The 24,338-nt window shown below is 44.6% G+C and overlaps 1 protein-coding gene across 8 annotated transcripts in view; it reads right to left on the reverse strand.

Annotated features, from left to right (window-relative positions):
* clasp2 (cytoplasmic linker associated protein 2) overlaps window positions 1–24,338 on the reverse strand; it is a 199,473-nt gene that overhangs the window by 61,468 nt on the left and 113,667 nt on the right. For 6 of the 8 annotated variants that reach the window (XM_084313566.1, XM_084313565.1, XM_084313564.1 and 3 more), the window contains 3 exons: window positions 17,663–17,754; window positions 15,328–15,391; window positions 13,086–13,145 (listed from right to left, as the gene is read on the reverse strand). In XM_084313566.1, the coding sequence (XP_084169692.1) occupies window positions 13,086–13,145; window positions 15,328–15,391; window positions 17,663–17,754 (216 nt within the window). The remainder of the gene's footprint in view (window positions 1–13,085; window positions 13,146–15,327; window positions 15,392–17,662; window positions 17,755–24,338) is intronic. The other 2 variants (XM_084313562.1, XM_084313561.1) reach the window with 1 other exon arrangement.

Here is a 24,338-nt window from a genome sequence, read left to right on the forward strand (position 1 = left end):
ATATACAAAAGGTAACTTCATAATGCTGATATTGAAAACATTTTAGGATCAATATACCAAAGCGCTGCTGTCGGGACAAAACCTCATAACTCCAAAAACCCAACTTTTCAGCAGATGAAAAAAACTAACACAGATTTGAGGGTGAATAGAGTTAGGAGGTTTAGACAGATGATCGGTTGAATGCTTTCCCATTGTTTAAACTTTGTAAAACCCACACACACATATGGAGGATGATCTACGGAGTTGATTTATATAATAAAAAAAAATTCAAAAAATGGAGTTATGAGGTTTTGTCCCGACAGCAGCGAAAGGTAACTTCATAATGCTGATACTGGAAAACATTTTAGAATGCATATATATTAGGGATGTCCGATATTATCGGCCTACCAATATTATCGGCCGATATCGGCATTAAAATATCGGTATCGGTTTAAAAAAATAAATAATAATAATTTTTTTTATTTATTTATTTTAACATTTCTATAACCTTTATTTACCCAGGCAAGCAAGTAAGAACAAATTCTGATTTTATTTATTGTCAAAAGTATGCATAATGTGTTAATTCCACAACAAGAGATATGTTATGTTAATTACCTGAAATTATTCCATTTTTGGGGGGGGGAAACCCTGCATATATCGGTATCGGTTGATATCGGTATCGGAAATTAAGAGATGGACAATATCGGTATAGGTAAAAAAGCCAATATCGAACATCCCTAATATATATATATATATATATATATATATATATATATATATATATATATATATATATATATATATATAAAATGTGAGGAACAAAAATTGTAAAGCGCTTTGGATAAAAAAAGAGATATATAAATGCACCATTTACCATTTATATTGGGACTATTTTTAACAGCACACTCCAATGTTGTTAAGTGCGCAAAAACAGTCCCCAGTCGAAAAGACAAATATCAACATTGTAAAGTAACGTGTGGTGTGTTCCTGCTGCACCTCTGACCAGGCCAGGAGGGACGTCTGCACGGGTTGTTCTACGTGTGGTGTGTTCCTGCTGCACCTCTGACCAGGCCAGGAGGGACGTCTGCACGGGTTGTTCTACGTGTGGTGTGTTCCTGCTGCTGCACCTCTGACCAGGCCAGGAGGGACGTCTGCACGGGTTGTTCTACGTGTGGTGTGTTCCTGCTGCTGCACCTCTGACCAGGCCAGGAGGGACGTCTGCACGGGTTGTTCTACGTGTGGTGTGTTCCTGCTGCACCTCTGACCAGGCCAGGAGGGACGTCTGCACGGGTTGTTCTACGTGTGGTGTGTTCCTGCTGCACCTCTGACCAGGCCAGGAGGGACGTCTGCACGGGTTGTTCTACGTGTGGTGTGTTCCTGCTGCTGCACCTCTGACCAGGCCAGGAGGGACGTCTGCACGGGTTGTTCTACGTGTGGTGTGTTCCTGCTGCTGCACCTCTGACCAGGCCAGGAGGGACGTCTGCACGGGTTGTTCTACGTGTGGTGTGTTCCTGCTGCTGCACCTCTGACCAGGCCAGGAGGGACGTCTGCACGGGTTGTTCTACGTGTGGTGTGTTCCTGCTGCTGCACCTCTGACCAGGCCAGGAGGGACGTCTGCACGGGCTGTTCTACGTGTGGTGTGTTCCTCCTGCACCTCTGACGAGGCCCCAGGAGGGACGTCTGCACGGGCTGTTCTACGTGTGGTGTGTTCCTGCTGCTGCACCTCTGACCAGGCCAGGAGGGACGTCTGCACGGGTTGTTCTACGTGTGGTGTGTTCCTGCTGCTGCACCTCTGACCAGGCCAGGAGGGACGTCTGCACGGGTTGTTCTACGTGTGGTGTGTTCCTGCTGCTGCACCTCTGACCAGGCCAGGAGGGACGTCTGCACGGGCTGTTCTACGTGTGGTGTGTTCCTGTGTTGTTCTTGACGAGAGTCAGGGATATATCGGAGACAGACTTCTGGAAACGCAACAGATGAGAAACATAGAAAAGAGGCAAGAAATCAACACGACTGTTTCGGACTACAGTGCCGTGTGATGCTAGTGTCATGGGTCAGCGTTAGTGCTTTGGTTAGGCGGGCAACGAGTCATCCATCCATCCATCCGTCTGTTAACCACCAAACATCAATTAAGTTACATAATCAAAGCACCACAGGCAACTCGGGACGCAAAAATGACACCGTTAAACACATTCCAATCAGGCAGCAGGCACCAATCAGCCGACTCGTGATTCATCGTGTTCATCTTAATGCATGCCGATTGGCTACGGCTGCCAGGACACTGTGGACAACCAATCACGGGTGCGAGTGATGTCACGGGCAGGTTAGTGAGTGAGTGAGTAGGATGCCGTTGTCGTTGGAGACGAGCCGTTAGTCACCCAGTCCAGGTGAACGAGGTCGGACCCACAACCACACACATCAAGCAGCACACAACACAGGTCAAAGGTCAGTCAAAACACAGGGTTGGGCATCGGAACGTTCTGGTTACCAGGTTCCAAAGCATCAGAGTTGATACAGGTTATAAAATTATACTTTTTGTTTATTCAAATGATTATTTACAGTTAACATTTTGTACACACCTTTAGCTCTTCTGAATAGAATCAGTACTTGGTTTGTTTCCTCAGTAACAAACACCTTAACTTAGTGAAAAAGTTCACACGGCCCGATTGTAAGAATCCTGACATTCTGATGCTTTTGACACCTTTTCTTTAAACATTAACGAAGGACACCCAGCCCCTCGTCAAACATTAAGACACGGGGGTCGTCTCGGGGCAAACTTACTCTCTACAGAGAGTTCCAGGGGGGTGGATGCATGGAGGAGAGAGAAACACACTTGGTTAATATACTGACAAATATACTCATATACACTGTACTTATATAGGGATGCACAGATAGCACTTGATGACAGGGTTCCCACAGACATTGCAAAATGAAATTCAAGGACTTTCAAGTACTTTTCTAAGCACTATTTTTCATTTTAAAAGGGCATTTAAAGGATACAATTAGCTGTTTTTTATAGAAAATAAAACCAATTTCCGACAATTAGTTACATTTTAGAAAAAAAGAAATTAAATGTCTTGATTCAGAATTTTTTTTATCATGGATGAACAAAACGTTCAATGCGAATGGTTGATTTGATTAGTTTTTAAGCACCTTGTTAAAAAATGGGCTGTTTTCAAGGAATTCCAGGCCTTGACTCCCACCCCCCCCCCCCCCAAAAGATTAAGCACTTCAAGGACCTTGTGCGAACCCTGCATATCCCATCCTTTACTTTGAATCAGTATTAGACTGAGCATTTTGTTTAGGATCGTTGGACAACAATAAGTGAGATATAACATTTGTTCTCTCCGTTATAGAGATATGGAAATCAAGTTTCTTTGCTTCCATTTGTGACACATCACCAGGCATGCGTTGTTCATGGCACGGGGTACCACTCAGTGGTACCTCACTGAGTATTAAAGATTTGAGCAGAAGCGCGTGCACGCACATGCACGCGCTCGCGAGAACGCGCTGCGCTCGGCTCGGCTCGTGTTTACCTGCCGAGTCCCGGCGCTACCTCGCATTATCATAACAATAGCCGCTATAGGCTGGTGTCTTCAACCAGTCTGGGACTCTTTGTGATGTAAATATGGAACGTCCCAAGTTGCCGCTGCCCACAGAGTGCACCGCCGTCCAGCTGAGCTGCAGTTTCTGTATGAAAGGCTATACAAACAAAGTGTATTATTGTGCGCGAGGGAACATATGCGCATGCGCGCGCGGCCGCGCGTGCGTGTGCGCGCGCGCGTGCGCGCGGCGTCATTATCCTGCGTGGCGGCTCAGCCCATAATAACAACGCAACACTGCACATCACACGTGGCTCTTGGTATCTCCTCTTAGCCTGGTATCCACCCGGTATTTGATACTAGTATCGCTACCTCCCTATTTGTGATAAATCCATCATGAATAATAAAACCCAGAGTCCGTAGAGTGTGTTTGTTTTAATACACAGCAGCGGAGAAAATTCAATAAAACAGATAAAACACACTGGTACCTACATCACAATGAACATTTCCTTTTCTAGTGAAATTCTTTTTTCCATTAGTTATGAGGATCCATGGTCTGAATGTGCTTCCGTACACATTAGGGCTGTCCCCGACTAAGGATTTGGATAGTCGAATTTGATTGGCCGAAATGTGCAGATAGTCTAATATATATTTCTACATTCCATTTGGGCTGTGGGGGGTGTTTAATGTCTGAAGGCTTCTTGTCCTCTGCAAAAGCATGCAATTGATCCACTGATGGATACATCTTGATATTTGTCTAGTCTAGACGAGGGAAATCCTCTTTCAGTGCCTCTGTGCCCGTTTTTATATGCAGTTAGCCTCACTGGTATGTGCGCCATTAGTGTTAGCCACGCTTCTAGACCTTGCTTTAAAAATTTTTTTTTAAATAATAATAATAATAATAATAATATATAGGCTTATATATAAATAAAGTTCTTTATTAATTTTTTTTGCATTAGACTAAGAGGTTGGCAGTCAATTACGGCTCCTTTCGATCGATTAGTCGACTATTCGACTAATTGGGGTCAGCCCTAGATGATAGATGTCAGCCCTAGTACACATAATACAAATTAAGACTAAATCCTGTCTGTAACGACAGCTAGAGGTCGTTACTGTTCACAAACACTTTCACACTTTCTGTAACGACAGCTAGGTCATTACTGTTCACACAAACACTTTCACACTTTCTGTAACGACAGCTAGAGGTCGTTACTGTTCACAAACACTTTCACACTTTCTGTAACGACAGCTAGAGGTCGTTACTGTTCACAAACACTTTCACACTTTCTGTAACGACAGCTAGAGGTCGTTACTGTTCACAAACACTTTCACACTTTCTGTAACGACAGCTAGAGGTCATTACTGTTCACAAACACTTTCACACTTTCTGTAACGACAGCTAGAGGTCGTTACTGTTCACAATAGGGATGCACCGATATGAAAATTGGCCGCCGATACCGATTGTTCAACAAACACTATCGGCCGATACCGATACCGATATTTGTATATAAGTATTTTTTTTTTTTTTTTTTATTGAAACTACTGTATATTTGTATGTGTATGTTTGTATTTGTAGGCCTCTTTACTTACTTAAAAAAAGGAAACATCAAGAAATATGTTTATGGTATCACTATCTCTCTCCGAGTATCGTCTTGCGGCCTGCAGAGGGATACTATTTTCTCAACCAGAGCTTTCAACCAATGCAATGGAACCATTCTTGCGGCCTGCAGCGGGATACTATTCTCTCAACCAGAGCTTTCAACCAATGCAATGGAACCATTTTGATTGACAGTCGATTCGGCCAATTACGCCACACCGCTAGCACCCACCTCCTGCTGTCCTTACCACCAATCGGCAAGCGTTTATTAATTTTTCTACTTCCGGGCATGCCGCCATTGTTCTGTTTGCGAGAGCAGATCACACTTAACGTAGCTACGTTAGCTGCCCGGCCCGCCGACCGGCGCTCCACGCATGACCAAATGAGACATAATGATTTTACTGCAACAAATGTTATAATAAAACAAAGCCTTTCTATACATTTGTCTGGTTGAAAACTTTATTAACAGATTGCAGAATGTGTAGTTGGGTAAGGAATGAGCAACGGAATGGAACCGAGCTATGAACGGACTAACAGAGTAATGCCTTGTTTACTGCTATCTTCGGGTAAATAATATGCTTGTTATTGAACGTGTAACACTTCATTTTAACAGCAGATACTTTCTTAAATGCCATCTTCCCGAGAGAGGGTGTTGACGGAGAGTTGTGTTATTAATAGCATTGAACAGCTAACCGAAAGCTAGCGTTAACTATTGTTAAAGGTTTAGCCATAACGTTACCTTGGCTAAAGTTGGGGCTATTCATAATGCAGACCTGCAAGCAAAGTACAGCAAGTTGACAAAGGAGTATTCCAACGCAAATCACATTTTCACCAGTAACGTTAGTCTTGCATCTCCCGGTAGCTAATGAACGGACTCGGAGTAATGCCTTGTTGCTATGGGTAATAATAATATGCTGATGTTATTGTCCGTGTAACACTAACTATATAACGCTAATGCCACAAAACGAATGCCTTGTTAATCATAAGTAGTAACTGATGCAGTAGCTTGTGTGTGTGTGGGGGACGGCGGGCGTTGTGCAGGTAGGTCGCGAGTGAACTTTTTTTTTTTTGCCTTTTGACGCTACAAATTGATGGGTATTTATCGGCGACTGCTATCGGCACATTTGAGCTTATCGGCCGATAGGCCGATAGCAGTCAACAAGGCACTTATCGGCCGATACCGATACCCGACCGATATATCGGTGCACCCCTAGTTCACAAACACTTTCACACTTTCTGTAACGACAGCTAGAGGTCGTTACTGTTCACACAAACACTTTCTGTAACGACAGCTAGAGGTCATTACTGTTCACAAACACTTTCACACTTTCTGTAACGACAGCTAGAGGTCGTTACTGTTCACAAACACTTTCACACTTTCTGTAACGACAGCTAGAGGTCGTCACTGTTCACAAACACTTTCACACTTTCTGTAACGACAGCTAGAGGTCGTTACTGTTCACAAACACTTTCACACTTTCTGTAACGACAGCTAGAGGTCGTTACTGTTCACAAACACTTTCACACTTTCTGTAGTGACAGCTAGAGGTCGTTACTGTTCACAAACACTTTCACACTTTCTGTAACGACAGCTAGAGGTCGTTACTGTTCACAAACACTTTCACACTTTCTGTAACGACAGCTAGAGGTCGTTACTGTTCACAAACACTTTCACACTTTCTGTAACGACAGCTAGAGGTCGTCACTGTTCACACAAACACTTTCACACTTTCTGTAACGACAGCTAGAGGTCGTTACTGTTCACACAAACACTTTCACACTTTCTGTAACGACAGCTAGAGGTCGTTACTGTTCACAAACACTTTCACACTTTCTGTAATGACAGTTAGAGGTCGTTACTGTTCACACAAACACTTTCTGTAACGACAGCTAGAGGTTGTTACTGTTCACACAAACACTTTCTGTAACGACAGCTAGAGGTTGTTACTGTTCACACAAACACTTTCTGTAACGACAGCTAGAGGTCGTTACTGTTCACAAACACTTTCACACTTTCTGTAACGACAGCTAGAGGTCGTTACTGTTCACAAACACTTTCACACTTTCTGTAACGACAGCTAGAGGTCATTACTGTTCAAACACTTTCACACTTTCTGTAACGACAGCTAGAGGTCGTTACTGTTCACAAACACTTTCACACTTTCTGTAACAACAGCTAGAGGTCGTTACTGTTCACAAACACTTTCACACTTTCTGTAACGACAGCTAGAGGTCGTTACTGTTCACACAAACACTTTCACACTTTCTGTAACGACAGCTAGAGGTCGTCACTGTTCACAAACACTTTCACACTTTCTGTAACGACAGCTAGAGGTCGTTACTGTTCACAAACACTTTCACACTTTCTGTAACGACAGCTAGAGGTCGTTACTGTTCACACAAACACTTTCACACTTTCTGTAACGACAGTTAGAGGTCATTACTGTTCACAAACACTTTCACACTTTCTGTAACGACAGCTAGAGGTTTGTTACTGTTCACAAACACTTTCACACTTTCTGTAACGACAGCTAAGGTCGTTACTGTTCACAAACACTTTCACACTTTCTGTAACGACAGCTAGAGGTCGTTACTGTTCACAAACACTTTCACACTTTCTGTAACGACAGCTAGAGGTCGTTACTGTTCACAAACACTTTCACACTTTCTGTAACGACAGCTAGAGGTCGTTACTGTTCACAAAACACTTTCACACTTCTGTAACGACAGCTAGAGGTCGTTACTGTTCACACACAAACACTTTCACACTTTCTGTAACGACAGCTAGAGGTCGTTACTGTTCACACAACACTTTCACACTTTCTGTAACGACAGCTAGAGGTCGTTACTGTTCACAAACACTTTCACACTTTCTGTAACGACAGCTAGAGGTCGTTACTGTTCACAAACACTTTCACACTTTCTGTAACGACAGCTAGAGGTCGTTACTGTTCACAAACACTTTCACACTTTCTGTAACGACAGCTAGAGGTCGTTACTGTTCACACAAACACTTTCACACTTTCTGTAACGACAGCTAGAGGTCGTTACTGTTCACACAAACACTTTCTGTAACGACAGCTAGAGGTTGTTACTGTTCACAAACACTTTCACACTTTCTGTAACGACAGCTAGAGGTCGTTACTGTTCACACAAACACTTTCACACTTTCTGTAACGACAGCTAGAGGTTGTTACTGTTCACAAACACTTTCACACTTTCTGTAACGACAGCTAGAGGTCGTTACTGTTCACAAACACTTTCACACTTTCTGTAACGACAGCTAGAGGTTGTTACTGTTCACAAACACTTTCACACTTTCTGTAACGACAGCTAGAGGTCGTTACTGTTCACAAACACTTTCACACTTTCTGTAACGACAGCTAGAGGTCGTTACTGTTCACAAACACTTTCACACTTTCTGTAACGACAGCTAGAGGTTGTCACTGTTCACACAAACACTTTCACACTTTCTGTAACGACAGCTAGAGGTCGTTACTGTTCACAAACACTTTCACACTTTCTGTAGTGACAGCTAGAGGTTGTTACTGTTCACAAACACTTTCACACTTTCTGTAGTGACAGCTAGAGGTGGGAATAACCAGTTTCATCACGATACGATATCGATTCTTTGGACAACGATACGATATTTGCCGCTATCACAAAGTCTACCACGATACGATTCGATTCAGGTGCCTGCGATCGATATGAGACGATATTATATGCCCATTTAACAGAATCAGTAACATTTAGATCAACTCAAAAAAGGCAACGGAAATATCATTTGACATGATCATGAATACATTTATTAGATTGTATTTTTTTATGTTTAAATATCAACATTATCTGTCCATCCTCAGTAAATTTACTATCAATATAATACTCCTGACTTCATGCGGTCTTTCCAAACACACACACACACACACACACACACACACAGAAAGGGAGAATCCCCCCCTCCCTCAGTCCCCTCTAATGGACCTCTGCTGTTCTCTCTATGGCTCTGATCAGGGTTAGCTTGTTAGCTTACGCTAACGTAACGTTCATTTCGGTCTTTAACGCGACGTGGGCATAAAGGAATGGCGAGGATGCAAAGCATGTTAGATGCATTTGACCCGTTGCGGAATAAAACAGCAGGGATTTATTTCGGGTCGCAAAATAGACGCTTCAGTTTCAGACGCTACTGCTGTGCTGTTGGGCGGATACTCGCCACGGGATTTTCAAAATAAGAGTATCGCAATATGAACCGATCTTTTTACGTTGCATCGAACCTATTGGATCATTGATAATAGATCGATATATATAGAGGTCGTCATCGTGCACACAAACACTTTCCAAGGCACTTCAAGAAGGATCAAATGCATGTTGTGAAACGTGTGCTTTTTGTACAGGTAACCAAAACAAAAGGGGGGAAAACCACATGGAAGAAAACAGAAGATGGAAGCAGAGTGAGAGAAGATACTGTCGCCTCCTGATCTCATTTGCCTTTACAGGTTCCGTGAGCAACATCAGGAGCCGGGACACAGCTGTCCATTCTGTGCCTGCGTAGAATTATTTGATCAAATACCCATGGCTGTACCAAAGCCTTTAGAATTAACACAAATAAAATCTAGTTAGTATAATATTCTCATGGTGTGATTTGCCATACAATGGTGGTAATTTAACGATGAATCACCTGGAATTTGATTACAATCACCCTAATCAACACTATGAATACTATCAGGGTTCCCACTCTTTTAGAGAAATACTTTTCCAAGACATTTCCAGTAGCTTCTCTTGACAATCCAGGACAGCACTTGCTCACAAACTATCATATAATTGACCGGTAGGCCTAGTATCAACACATTTAACCCCAGTTTTAGTCCTCCTTTCACAAGCTCATGATGAAGTGTCTCAGGTTAATGACAGGTGACTGTTTGTTACACCATCACTGACAACTGTCTCAGGTTAATGACAGGTGACTGTTACACCATCACTGATAACTGTCTCAGGTTAATGACAGGTGACTGTTACACCATCACTGATAACTGTCTCAGGTTAATGACAGGTGACTGTTACACCATCACTGATAACTGTCTCAGGTTAATGACAGGTGACTGTTACACCATCACTGATAAGTGTCTCAGGTTAATGACAGGTGACTGTTACACCATCACTGATAACTGTCTCAGGTTAATGACAGGTGACTGTTACACCATCACTGATAACTGTCTCAGGTTAATGACAGGTGACTGTTACACCATCACTGACAACTGTCTCAGGTTAATGACAGGTGACTGTTACACCATCACTGATAAGTGTCTCAGGTTAATGACAGGTGACTGTTACACCATCACTGATAACTGTCTCAGGTTAATGACAGGTGACTGTTACACCATCACTGACAACTGTCTCAGGTTAATGACAGGTGACGTTACACCATCACTGACAACTGTCTCAGGTTAATGACAGGTGACTGTTACACCATCACTGATAACTGTCTCAGGTTAATGACAGGTGACTGTTACACCATCACTGATAACTGTCTCAGGTTAATGACAGGTGACTGTTACACCATCACTGATAAGTGTCTCAGGTTAATGACAGGTGACTGTTACACCATCACTGATAACTGTCTCAGGTTAATGACAGGTGACTGTTACACCATCACTGATAACTGTCTCAGGTTAATGACAGGTGACTGTTACACCATCACTGATAACTGTCTCAGGTTAATGACAGGTGACTGTTACACCATCACTGATAACTGTCTCAGGTTAATGACAGGTGACTGTTACACCATCACTGACAACTGTCTCAGGTTAATGACAGGTGACTGTTACACCATCACTGATAACTGTCTCAGGTTAATGACAGGTGACTGTTACACCATCACTGATAACTGTCTCAGGTTAATGACAGGTGACTGTTACACCATCACTGATAACTGTCTCAGGTTAATGACAGGTGACTGTTACACCATCACTGATAACTGTCTCAGGTTAATGACAGGTGACTGTTACACCATCACTGATAACTGTCTCAGGTTAATGACAGGTGACTGTTACACCATCACTGACAACTGTCTCAGGTTAATGACAGGTGACTGTTACACCATCACTGATAACTGTCTCAGGTTAATGACAGGTGACTGTTACACCATCACTGATAACTGTCTCAGGTTAATGACAGGTGACTGTTACACCATCACTGATAACTGTCTCAGGTTAATGACAGGTGACTGTTACACCATCACTGATAAGTGTCTCAGGTTAATGACAGGTGACTGTTACACCATCACTGATAACTGTCTCAGGTTAATGACAGGTGACTGTTACACCATCACTGATAAGTGTCTCAGGTTAATGACAGGTGACTGTTACACCATCACTGATAACTGTCTCAGGTTAATGACAGGTGACTGTTACACCATCACTGATAACTGTCTCAGGTTAATGACAGGTGACTGTTACACCATCACTGATAAGTGTCTCAGGTTAATGACAGGTGACTGTTACACCATCACTGACAACTGTCTCAGGTTAATGACAGGTGACTGTTACACCATCACTGATAAGTGTCTCAGGTTAATGACAGGTGACTGTTACACCATCACTGATAACTGTCTCAGGTTAATGACAGGTGACTGTTACACCATCACTGATAACTGTCTCAGGTTAATGACAGGTGACTGTTACACCATCACTGACAACTGTCTCAGGTTAATGACAGGTGACTGTTACACCATCACTGATAAGTGTCTCAGGTTAATGACAGGTGACTGTTACACCATCACTGATAACTGTCTCAGGTTAATGACAGGTGACTGTTACACCATCACTGACAACTGTCTCAGGTTAATGACAGGTGACTGTTACACCATCACTGACAACTGTCTCAGGTTAATGACAGGTGACTGTTACACCATCACTGATAACTGTCTCAGGTTAATGACAGGTGACTGTTACACCATCACTGATAAGTGTCTCAGGTTAATGACAGGTGACTGTTACACCATCACTGATAACTGTCTCAGGTTAATGACAGGTGACTGTTACACCATCACTGATAACTGTCTCAGGTTAATGACAGGTGACTGTTACACCATCACTGATAACTGTCTCAGGTTAATGACAGGTGACTGTTACACCATCACTGATAACTGTCTCAGGTTAATGACAGGTGACTGTTACACCATCACTGATAACTGTCTCAGGTTAATGACAGGTGACTGTTACACCATCACTGATAACTGTCTCAGGTTAATGACAGGTGACTGTTACACCATCACTGATAACTGTCTCAGGTTAATGACAGGTGAACTAAACAGCCGACAAGTGGTGGAAATTCATCACTCACTCAGCTCTGTAATTCCTCATAAATGATAATAATTTGATAGGGGAGCAGCACTATGCTGTACACTGCCATAAAACTCAGATGATGTATTGCGTTAGGATTTTACTGCACTTCAAGCGGAGAATAAACAAACAAGTTTGTCAAATGCCATGGTCGGCCAAAACAAAGGGAGCGCTGTTATAATCCTACCAACAGGCCAGTTTCAAACTAAATGCACACCTAGGTTTACACAGGCCATCTGAGTGAGGGGCTCAAATACAATTAAACATTTCCCGGACAACAGATTTCTTTCCTGGACATTTGGTAATTTGAGTAAATCTTCCAGGTTTTCCATGACTGTAAATCTAGTCTCTGTGAGAGTGGGAACCCCAGCTATAGCTCCTTAACTTTAAGACACTGCACATCCCGGAAGAGGCAGGGCAAATCAGAGGAGGAGGAGACGAGGGGAAGAAGATGGGGCGTTGACAGATGTGACAGTGGAGAGAGAGAGAGAGAGAGAGAGAGATAGAGAGACAGCGAGAGAGATAGAGAGACAGCGAGAGAGAGAGAGAGAGAAAGAGAGAGAGAGAGAGAGACAGAGACAGCGAGAGAGAGAGACAGAGAGAGAGAGGCAGGTGGAGGATGGTGAGATGTACCTTGAAGGAGGCTGAACTTATACCGGACTCTGCCGTGCCGTACACTCTGCCGGAGTCTCGCTGAAATTCACAATCGGGGGCACCGTCAAACCGAGAGGGGGGGGAGGAGGGGTGGGTCGGTGCACCGTCAAACCGAGGGAGGGGGGGGGGCACGCACACACACTCCACAGTGTGTGTGTGTGTGTGTGTGTGTGTGAGGGGGTGGGGGGCAGTGAAACACTCCAAAAGGCCGGGGGAGGGGAAAGTGGCAGAGTTAGAAAGATGGCGAAACCCGCAGCAAGTTAGTCAGAGAGAACAGAGGCGGCTCCAGCCTGTGTGTGTGTGTGTGTGTGTATGAGACCGTGTGTGTGTGTGCGGTCAGTGTCTCCTCTCACAGGTGCCAGCAGGGGGCGGAAGAGCGGGTTGCAGACAGTGAACGCAGAGAGTGAGCGCAGCGGCCAGCGGATTGGCCGACGTGAGAGCGAGAGAGACACACGGAGCAAAATTGCATTTTTGGACATCGGAGAGGGTTGAGTGAAGGTCACACGTAAAAACGCAGGCGTGGCATGCCGTTAAAAAGGGGACCGGTCAGCGACCGTCGCTCGCTGTGCATGCCTGTGTGCTTGTGTGTGTGTGTGTGTGTGTCAGGTGTGTCACTCTAGAGCTGTGTGTCGTTGCAGATTGATGGGTTTATGTGTGTGAGGCTTCACACTCCTCCAGGTTTCGGCAGAATCCGGTATAGTGGATGAAAGTGGGATATATACCCAAAAAACCAAGGTGAAATTGAAAGTGAATAATGAGTATACAGTGTTATGAGCTTGTGCGTGGGAGTGTGGGAGTGTGTGTGTGCGTGGGGGTGTGTGAGTGTGTGTGGGGGTGTGTGAGTGTGGGAGTGTGTGTGGGAGTGTGTGTGGGGGTGTGTGAGTGTGTGTGTGTGTGAGTGTGTGTGTGTGTGTGTGTGTGTGTGTGTGTGTGTGTGTGTGTGTGTGTGTGTGTGTGTGTGTGAGTGTGTGGGGGGGTGTGAGTATGGGAGTGTGTGTGTGTGTCAGGGTTTCCGTTAGAATTTTTTTTTGCAGGTCTGAGTGTCCGGTAGATTTCAATCTACCGGACAAATGGGATAAATTCCGGTCAGAGTTTATTGAGCTTAAAAACAATTGATATGCCTATATAAAGAATGACATCATCAAGGCATTTATAATATTTTAACTTAAAACTAGGCTACTTTTGCGTATATACAGTCATTAATATATTCCAAATAAAATAAGTCCCTCGAGACTTCGTGCTGCTGCCGACTTGAGGTGTCGGTGGGCAGTCTGCCCGACCTTAATAAACAGCAGTCTGTTATAATCACATTTTTATGAGCTAACGAATTCCGTTATATTGGACATTTATATTAATTATATCAAGCGAAGAACTGAACATTATCGTGGGTTTGCGTGATTTATATCTCCACCTCCCAACGACTTGGTGCTGGTCATAATGTCCGGTGAAAATAATTCCCTCTAAACACAATTTGATTATTTGAATTGTATTAAAATAGGCTAAAATTAAATAGCCTATGCGCTGAACGAAACAATCATTTGTTTCATCGTTGCTTCACCAAGCAGCCGGTCTAATAATGACATTCTGTTGTCAGCGCGAGCTGGCTGCTGATATATTTACGTGAAGCATGGAGCAGCAGTGTTTTTAGGTCCGGTCTGGAAACCGCTCAGCAGCGCCCCCACCCAACAGCTGAATTGCCAATGGCTGAATTGGAGTACTGCACCCTGCCGGCCGGCAGATGGATGCTTCTCGCAAATATATCAGCAGCCAGCTCGCGCTGACAAGACAATGTCATTATTAGACCGGCTGCTTAATGATAGTTTGTTTCGTTCATCGCATAGGCTATTTAATTTTAGCCTATTTTAATACAATTCAAATAATCTAATTGTGTTTAGAGGGAATTATTTTCACCGGACATTATGACCGGAGAGATTAAATATGTCGGACTTCAACAGATTTTGCCGGTCAAAAACCGGTAATTACCGGCTAACGGAAACGCTGGTGTGTGTGTGCGTGGGGGTGTGTGAGTGTGTGTGTGTGTGTGCGTGGGGGTGTGTGAGTGTGGGGGTGTGTGAGTGTGTGTGTGTGTGTGTGTGCGTGGGGGTGAGTGTGTGTGTGTGTGTGTGTGTGCGTGGGGGTGTGTGAGTGCATGTGTGTGCGCGTGGGGGTGTATGAGCGCGTGTTTGCGTGAGCAGAGTACTTGCGCTGCATGCGACCGTACCTTACTGTGCGGGTCGGCGAACATCCGGGTGAAGATCTCGCACAACCTCTTCAGCTCAACGCGACTGCGGACACAGAGACAGATCACATTCAGTGAGGCGTCATCCAACGCAATGATGAAACCACCTGAAACTACACACTCTGGAAAAGATGTCTAAATGTTACATTGTAACTGTCTAAAGCATTAACTGGGTTAATCTAAATGTTACATTGTAACTGTCTAGTTAAGGCATTAACTGGGTTAATCTAAATGTTAGGTATTGTCACACCAGGATCAGTTGGTATGATGAAACACATGTTATTATATGTTTGATTGAAATGTTGTGTCTTACTAATAATAACTAATTCCTTGGTCAATAGAAGTCTCTGTGATACTTTCTGAATATGATTTGGGAACATCAAATGGGCAGTGTTATAATAGAAGAAAGAAAGTGTAAACAATATAATTAACTCTGAATATAATAATGAGGAAAAATAAACAGGATACACAACAAGGTGCATGAGATGAGGTTATATGTAGAACATGGTACAGTTACAGTAAGTGGGGAGTGCGTCATGGTACAGTTACAGTAAGTGGGGAGTGTAAACAAGTTGAACTTGTCACGTGAAATAACGTTATGTGAATAAACCGCGAAAAAACGTTACAATGTACAGTTTGACAGCTGGCTGTGTTGTGAAATGTGCATAACGTTATGAATAAACCGCGAAGTTACGCGAAATAACGTTATACGCAAATCTGGTAGTACATTTCTTTTTATCTTCTTGATATGATAACATTACATCCGCCTTTTACCGCGTGACGAGCTAAACCAATCAGAGAGGGGCTTCGCTCAACCAATCAGAGAGGGGTCTGCAGAAATGGAGCTCAACCAATCAGAGAGGGGTCTGCAGAAATGGAGCTACGAAAAGTAGAGACGCATCTCTCTCTGTGCCAGTCGCAGACTGTGTGGATGACTGTCACTCAAAGTGCTTATGGGCGGAGCCAGGCCAACACAGCCTGAAATCCAAAGGGAGAAAAATTATGGTTTTAGAAATTAGAAATATAAAACAATGAATTTTTTTTGAAAAAGAAAAAAACCTTACAGATGTGTTCAATAGACTCACAGGAATTGTGTAAAGTTGCCCAAATAGTGCAAGGAATAGCAATGCACGTCCCCTTTAAAATGATAAGCACATCTATCTGGTCAGCACTAGATTTAAAGAGGACCATGTGGGAAACACAATTCTACAGATTTCTCAGATTAGGCAAATAGTGTTTCCCGCATGCAATCATTAAGAAGATCCTCTTTAAATCTCTAGTGGAGGAAGCCCAACTTGAGAGTCTGTAGTGGAGGGAACCCAACCTGAGAGTCTGTAGTGGAGGGAACCCAACCTGAGAGTCTGTAGTGGAGGGAACCCAACCTGAGTCTGTAGTGGAGGGAACCCAACCTGAGTATGTAGTGGAGGGAACCCAACCTGAGTCTGTAGTGGAGGGAACCCAACCTGAGTCTGTAGTGGAGGGAACCCAACCTGAGAGTATGTAGTGGAGGAAGCCCAACCTGAGAGTTTGTAGTGGAGGGAACCCAACCTGAGTCTGTAGTGGAGGGAACCCAACCTGAGAGTCCGTAGTGGAGGAATCCCAACCTGAGATTCTGTAGTGGAGGGAACCCAACCTGAGTCTGTAGTGGAGGGAACCCAACCTGAGTATGTAGTGGAGGGAACCCAACCTGAGTCTGTAGTGGAGGGAACCCAACCTGAGAGTCTGTAGTGGAGGAAGCCCAACCTGAGAGTCTGTAGTGGAGGGAACCCAACCTGAGAGTCTGTAGTGGAGGAAGCCCAACCTGAGAGTTTGTAGTGGAGGGAACCCAACCTGAGAGTCTGTAGTGGAGGGAACCCAACCTGAGTCTGTAGTGGAGGGAACCCAACCTGAGAGTCCGTAGTGGAGGGAACCCAACCTGAGAGTCTGTAGTGGAGGGAACCCAACCTGAGAGTCCGTAGTAGAGGAAGCCCAACCTGAGAGTCTGTAGTGGAGGAAGCCCAACCTGAGAGTTTGTAGTGGAGGGAACCCAACCTGAGTCTGTAGTGGAGGACAGTGTGGAGGAAATACAGAGCTCACCTCCTCCGCTCCCCTCTCCTGTGTCCCCCCCCTCCTCACTATAAAGGGCCCCTCCCCACGTCTTTCTTTCTTCTCGTCCTCCTGGGTCCTTTAGCTGATCACCTGAGTGAGAGCCACTCAGCCATGTCTCTAACCATCTTGTACATATTTGATCTATCTGGCTAATAATAAACCATATTATCCGGATCCCCTTGACTGAGTACGTTATTCCTATCGATTCATATCTCCGACAACAGTGTACCTGAGCGTGCGCTGGTTCTTGAGCAGCGCCTGGAGGCCCAGAAGCCCTTCCTTTCTCTCGGACCAGTTGGCGCTGGCACAGCGGTTTAGCACCTGGAGAGGGACAGAGAGACAGGCTTGTAGAGACAGCTATAGGCAACATGACATAATATCAGGGTTCCCACAGACATTGCAAAATTAAATTCAAGGACGTTTAAGTACTTTTCCAAGCATTATTTTTCATTTTCAAGGATGTCACTCGAAGGATACAATTCAAGCTGTTTTTTAAGCATCTTCTTGGCCTGCTTGCCAGCTGGAGCAACGACTGACTGCAACCGGCTACGTCCTCCGTCTGTCTCTACATCCACACTACAGATCTAGTCCCATCAACATTTAAAAGATGCATTGGGCAGAACTCATTCCTGAACATGGGTTTAATTATATTTTATTTATCTTAGTTGTTTTTATTTATTTTTAAGGTAGTTTATTATGTTTTGAGGGGTATATATTTTATTTGTATTCATTGTATTTTATCTCCCTATGTCCCCCCCCCCCCCCCTGCGTGGTGGGCACACCCTCACTTTACCCACAGGCTCTCATACACCTACACACATCCAGGCAGACACCCACCACTACATTTTACTCACAGAAATCTGAAGGACCACAATGGAAACAAGCTGTAAGCTTTCTTGCGTTTTTATCCTTTTGATAATGGTGGGGCTCTATATGTATACTTGTATATATGTTCATTATCAATAAAGATCTCTATCTATCCATCTATATATCCATCTCTCTCTCTAATGTCCCTGTCTCTACATCTCTCTCTAATGTCTCTAGTGTCTCTGTCTCTACATCTCTCTCTAATGTCTCTCTGTATCTCTCTCTAATGTCTCCGTCTCTGTCTCTCTGTATCTCTCTCTAGTGTCTCTGTCTCTACATCTCTCTCTAGTGTCTCTGTCTCTACATCTCTCTCTAATGTCTCTCTGTATCTCTCTCTAATGTCTCTGTCTCTGTCTCTCTGTATCTCTCTCTAATGTCTCTGTCTCTGTCTCTCTGTATCTCTCTCTAGTGTCTCTGTCTCTACATCTCTCTCTAGTGTCTCTGTCTCTACATCTCTCTCTAGTGTCTCTGTGTCTCTGTCTCTACATCTCTCTCTAGTGTCTCTGTCTCTACATCTCTCTCTAGTTCAAGTTCAAGTTCAAGTTCTTTAATAGTTGTCATACAGAAGTACAGAATACTTTCATACAAAATGCTTCTTACTGTTACGCTCCAGAGACTGTGCTAGACAAGATAGTATCAAATAACATAATAACATAATATAGCATGAATTTAGAAGAAGAATGAGGTCACAGTTGTTCGGTATAGACATATGTACAATGTTCTGAGTTACCATATAATATACAATACACAATACTATGCAGTGTACTAATGTACAGTACTATCTAGTGCAAAGCAGAAATGGGATGAGGTACAATTTTAGGTACAATTTACAGTAAGGTGTACGAGTTGTAGTGCAATCCTTCATCCATAAATATAAAGTGTGGGGAGTGGGTGCTACAGTGTGTTTGTTTAAAGTGGGTGTGTGCTATAAAGTGTGTGTAGTGGGTGCTACAGTGTGTTTGTTTAAAGTGAGTGTGTGCGTGTGGATGTGTGTGCTATGTGTGTTTGGTGGTTGTTGTTGTGTAGTGTTCATTCATTGTTCGTTTAGCAGCCTGATGGCCTGGGGATAGAAGCTACTTCTGAGTCTTTCTGTGCTCGCCTTGAGACTCCTGTGTCGCTTGCCTGACGGCAGCAGTTCAAAGAGGCAGTTGTTCGGGTGGCTCGAGTCCTTAATAATTCTCTTAGCCTTCCCCTTGCAACGCTTGTTGTAAATGTTCTGGAGAGTGGGGAGCCCCCCTCCAATTGTGCGTTCGGCTGAACGTGTCACTCTTTGTAGTCTGCTTTGGTCTTTTGCAGTGCTATTCCCAAACCAGGAGGTGATGTTGCCGGTCAAGATGCTCTCTATTGTACATGAGTAGAAGTTCTTAAGGATCTTCTGGCTGACTTGGAACTTCCTTAGGCGCCTGAGGAAGTAGAGGCGTTGTCGTGCCTTCTTCACCACACTGTTAATGTGTATGGTCCATTTCAAGTCCTCGGATATGTGGGCTCCGAGGTACTTGAAGCTGTTGACTCTCTCAACCGGTGCCCCGTCGATGCTGAGGGGGCTGTAGTCCTTGACCCCCGACCTCCTGAAGTCCACAATCATCTCCTTTGTTTTGCTGACGTTCAGGGAGAGGCTGTTTTCCTGGCACCATCCCGCCAGGACCTTGACCTCTTCCAGGTAGGCCCTCTCGTCGTTGGCAGAGATCAGGCCCACCACCACTGTGTCGTCAGCAAATTTGACGATTGTATTGCTACTCCGCTGAGCCACACAGTCGTGTGTGTACAGGGAGTAGAGGAGGGGACTCAGAACACAGCCCTGGGGGGCCCCTATGTTGAGGGTGATGGATGAGGAGGTGCAGTTGCCTGCTCTCACCACCTGGGGTCTGCCAGTCAGGAAGTCCAAGACCCACTGGCAGAGGTCATAGCCCAAGCCCAGGTCCCTGAGCTTGGCTATGAGTATGGAGGGGACTATGGTATTGAATGCCGAGCTGTAGTCGATGAATAGCATTCTCACATAGTTCCCCTGCCTCTTGTCCAGGTGTGATGCTGCTGTGTGCAGCACATGGGATATGGCGTCCTCCGTGGACCTGTTGGGGCGGTATGCAAATTGCAGGGGGTCCATGTTGATGGGGAGGGAGGAGCAGATGTAGCCCTTTACTAGCTTCTCAAAGCACTTCATGGCTATGGAGGTGAGAGCTACAGGGCGGTAGTCGTTGAGGCAAGCAGGCTTGGATTTTTTGGGTACAGGGATAATAGTGGACTTCTTCAGGCAGGTGGGGATGACAGCCTGTTCTAAGGACAGGTTAAATATGTCAGTGAATACTGGGGCCAGTTGGTCGGCACAGACTTTTAGGACGCGGCCGGGGATGCCGTCCGGACCTGCTGCCTTCCTGATATTCACTTTTTTAAAGGTCCGCCTCACCTCATGCTCTGTTACCCTGAACACTGCGCCTCCATCAGCAGCCGACCCCCCCCCCCCATTGCCGAGGCTTGTGAGCTGGTGTTGTTATTACCAGCATCAAACCTCGCATAGAAGGTATTGAGGTCGTTTGCTAAGGAGATGTCATTGTTCAGTTTGAGGGAGGCGCCTTTGTAGTCTGTCATCGTTTTGAGCCCCTGCCACATAGCTCTAGAGTCAGCTTGTTCAAACTGGAGTTCAATTTTATCCCTGTAGCGCCGTTTGGCCTCTGACACTGTCCTCCTTACGTTGTGTTGCGCCACCTTGTGGTCATTCATGTTGCCTGCCACTAGGCCGTCATTGTATGCTTTGGTGCGCTCTCTCAGAGCTTCACGGACGGATTTGTCTACCCAGGGTTTTTGATTTGGGTAAACTTTCATTTTGGTAGTGGGGATTGTTTCTTTCACCCTAGTACAGACATAGTCCAGCACTGTCTCCGTGTAGGCATTAATGTTATCTGTGTCGCGGAATGCAATCCAGTCTGTGTTGTGGAACACTGACCGGATCGTATCCTCTGACGTCACATCCCATTTCTGCACCTCTCGCGAGACTACGGGAGTACTTTTAATTCTTTGTCTGTACTTTGGTGTAAGGAAAATGGATGCGTGATCTGACTTGCCAAAGCCACTATCAGAATGAGCCTTGTAGCCACCTTTAAATTGCGTGTAACAGTGATCTAGGATGTTACCGCCTCTGGTGTTGCAAGTCACATGCTGGTAGAAATCAGGCAATACCTTTCTCAGATTGGCGCTATTGAAATCTCCCAGTACTAAAATGGCGGCGTTAACGTTCGTCGCTTGTATATTATTTACCTCGTCGTGTAGTCTGGAGAGCGCGGCGTTGTTGTTGGCTTGCGGTGGAATATACACTCCGACCAGGACGATCGCCGTTAACTCCCTCGGGAGGAAGAAAGGACGACACTTGATGGTTATATATTCCAGTTCTGGGGAGCAGTAGTTGGATAATTCCTTCACATTCGTTGGATCACTCCAATTTTTGTTAAACATGAAGGCAATACCTCCACCACGTTGTTTACCGGACTCTGATTGTGTCCGATCCTTCCTATGGATAAAGAAGTGATCCGTTGGTTGAATCGCGTGATCTGGAACCTCCGGTGTTAGCCAAGTTTCGGTGAAGCAAAGGACATTGCAGTCCCTAACGTCTCTTTGATATTGAATCCTTGCTCGGATGTCATCCAGTTTATTGTCTATTGATTGTACATTGGCTAGCAATATACTGGGAAGTGGTGTACGGTGTCGTCTGGATCTCAGCCTGTTTCGGATCCCAGACCTTTTTCCTCGACGTCTTTTCCTGGGGTCTAGGAACAAAGGATCCGGTCCTAGTCTCCGGAGGATTTCTTCCGGCCATTGATGTGGTTCGGAAAGTTGATCCAGCGAGTAATCCAGTTGGTAAGTTTCCCGTAATCCAATGTCAATGATTGACTGACGGTCATACACATATAATGCACCAACAGTTGGTGCAAATAAAACTCCTAATACTATAAAAATTAACAAAATAAAGCACAGTCTCGTCGGAGCGATCAGAAAGGCAGCCATCACAGCAGCGCCAAGTCATCTCTAGTGTCTCTGTCTCTACATCTCTCTCTAGTGTCTCTGTCTCTACATCTCTCTCTAGTGTCTCTAGTGTCTCTGTCTCTACATCTCTCTCTAGTGTCTCTGTCTCTACATCTCTCTCTGGTGTCTCTGTCTCTACATCTCTCTCTAGTGTCTCTGTCTCTACATCTCTCTCTAATGTCTCTGTCTCTACATCTCTCTCTAGTGTCTCTGTCTCTACATCTCTCTCTAGTGTCTCTGTCTCTACATCTCTCTCTAGTGTCTCTGTCTCTACATCTCTCTCTAGTGTCTCTGTCTCTACATCTCTCTCTAATGTCTCTGTCTCTACATCTCTCTCTAGTGTCTCTGTCTCTACATCTCTCTCTAGTGTCTCTGTCTCTACATCTCTCTCTAATGTCTCTGTCTCTACATCTCTCTCTAGTGTCTCTGTCTCTACATCTCTCTCTAGTGTCTCTGTCTCTACATCTCTCTCTAGTGTCTCTGTCTCTACATCTCTCTCTAGTGTCTCTGTCTCTACATCTCTCTCTAGTGTCTCTGTGTCTCTGTCTCTACATCTCTCTCTAGTGTCTCTGTCTCTACATCTCTCTCTAATGTCTCTGTCTCTACATCTCTCTCTAGTGTCTCTGTCTCTACATCTCTCTCTAGTGTCTCTGTCTCTACATCTCTCTCTAGTGTCTCTGTCTCTACATCTCTCTCTAATGTCTCTGTCTCTACATCTCTCTCTAGTGTCTCTGTCTCTACATCTCTCTCTAATGTCTCTGTCTCTACATCTCTCTCTAATGTCTCTGTGTCTCTGTCTCTACATCTCTCTCTAGTGTCTCTGTGTCTCTACATCTCTCTCTAATGTCTCTGTCTCTACATCTCTCTCTAGTGTCTCTGTCTCTACATCTCTCTCTAGTGTCTCTGTCTCTACATCTCTCTCTAATGTCTCTGTCTCTACATCTCTCTCTAGTGTCTCTGTCTCTACATCTCTCTCTAGTGTCTCTGTCTCTACATCTCTCTCTAGTGTCTCTGTCTCTACATCTCTCTCTAGTGTCTCTGTCTCTACATCTATCTCTAGTGTCTCTGTCTCTACATCTCTCTCTAGTGTCTCTGTCTCTACATCTCTCTCTAGTGTCTCTGTCTCTACATCTCTCTCTAGTGTCTCTGTCTCTACATCTCTCTCTAGTGTCTCTAGTGTCTCTGTCTCTACATCTCTCTCTAATGTCTCTGTCTCTACATCTCTCTAGTGTCTCTGTCTCTACATCTCTCTCTAGTGTCTCTGTCTCTACATCTCTCTCTAGTGTCTCTGTCTCTACATCTCTCTCTAGTGTCTCTGTCTCTACATCTCTCTCTAGTGTCTCTGTCTCTACATCTCTCTCTAGTGTCTCTGTCTCTACATCTCTCTCTAGTGTCTGTCTCTACATCTCTCTCTAGTGTCTCTGTGTCTCTGTCTCTACATCTCTCTCTAGTGTCTCTGTGTCTCTGTCTCTACATCTCTCTCTAGTGTCTCTGTCTCTACATCTCTCTCTAGTGTCTCTGTGTCTCTGTCTCTACATCTCTCTCTAGTGTCTCTGTCTCTACATCTCTCTCTAGTGTCTCTGTCTCTACATCTCTCTCTAGTGTCTCTGTGTCTCTGTCTCTACATCTCTCTCTAGTGTCTCTGTCTCTACATCTCTCTCTAGTGTCTCTGTCTCTACATCTCTCTCTAGTGTCTCTGTCTCTACATCTCTCTCTAGTGTCTCTGTCTCTACATCTCTCTCTAATGTCTCTGTCTCTACATCTCTCTCTAGTGTCTCTGTCTCTACATCTCTCTCTAGTGTCTCTGTCTCTACATCTCTCTCTAGTGTCTCTGTCTCTACATCTCTCTCTAGTGTCTCTGTCTCTACATCTCTCTCTAGTGTCTCTGTCTCTACATCTCTCTCTAGTGTCTCTGTCTCTACATCTCTCTCTAGTGTCTCTGTCTCTACATCTCTCTCTAGTGTCTCTGTCTCTACATCTCTCTCTAGTGTCTCTGTCTCTACATCTCTCTCTAATGTCTCTGT

Source organism: Notolepis coatsorum, assembly GCF_963971535.1.
Source record: "Notolepis coatsorum genome assembly, chromosome: 4".
Classification (NCBI taxonomy): domain Eukaryota; kingdom Metazoa; phylum Chordata; class Actinopteri; order Aulopiformes; family Paralepididae; genus Notolepis; species Notolepis coatsorum.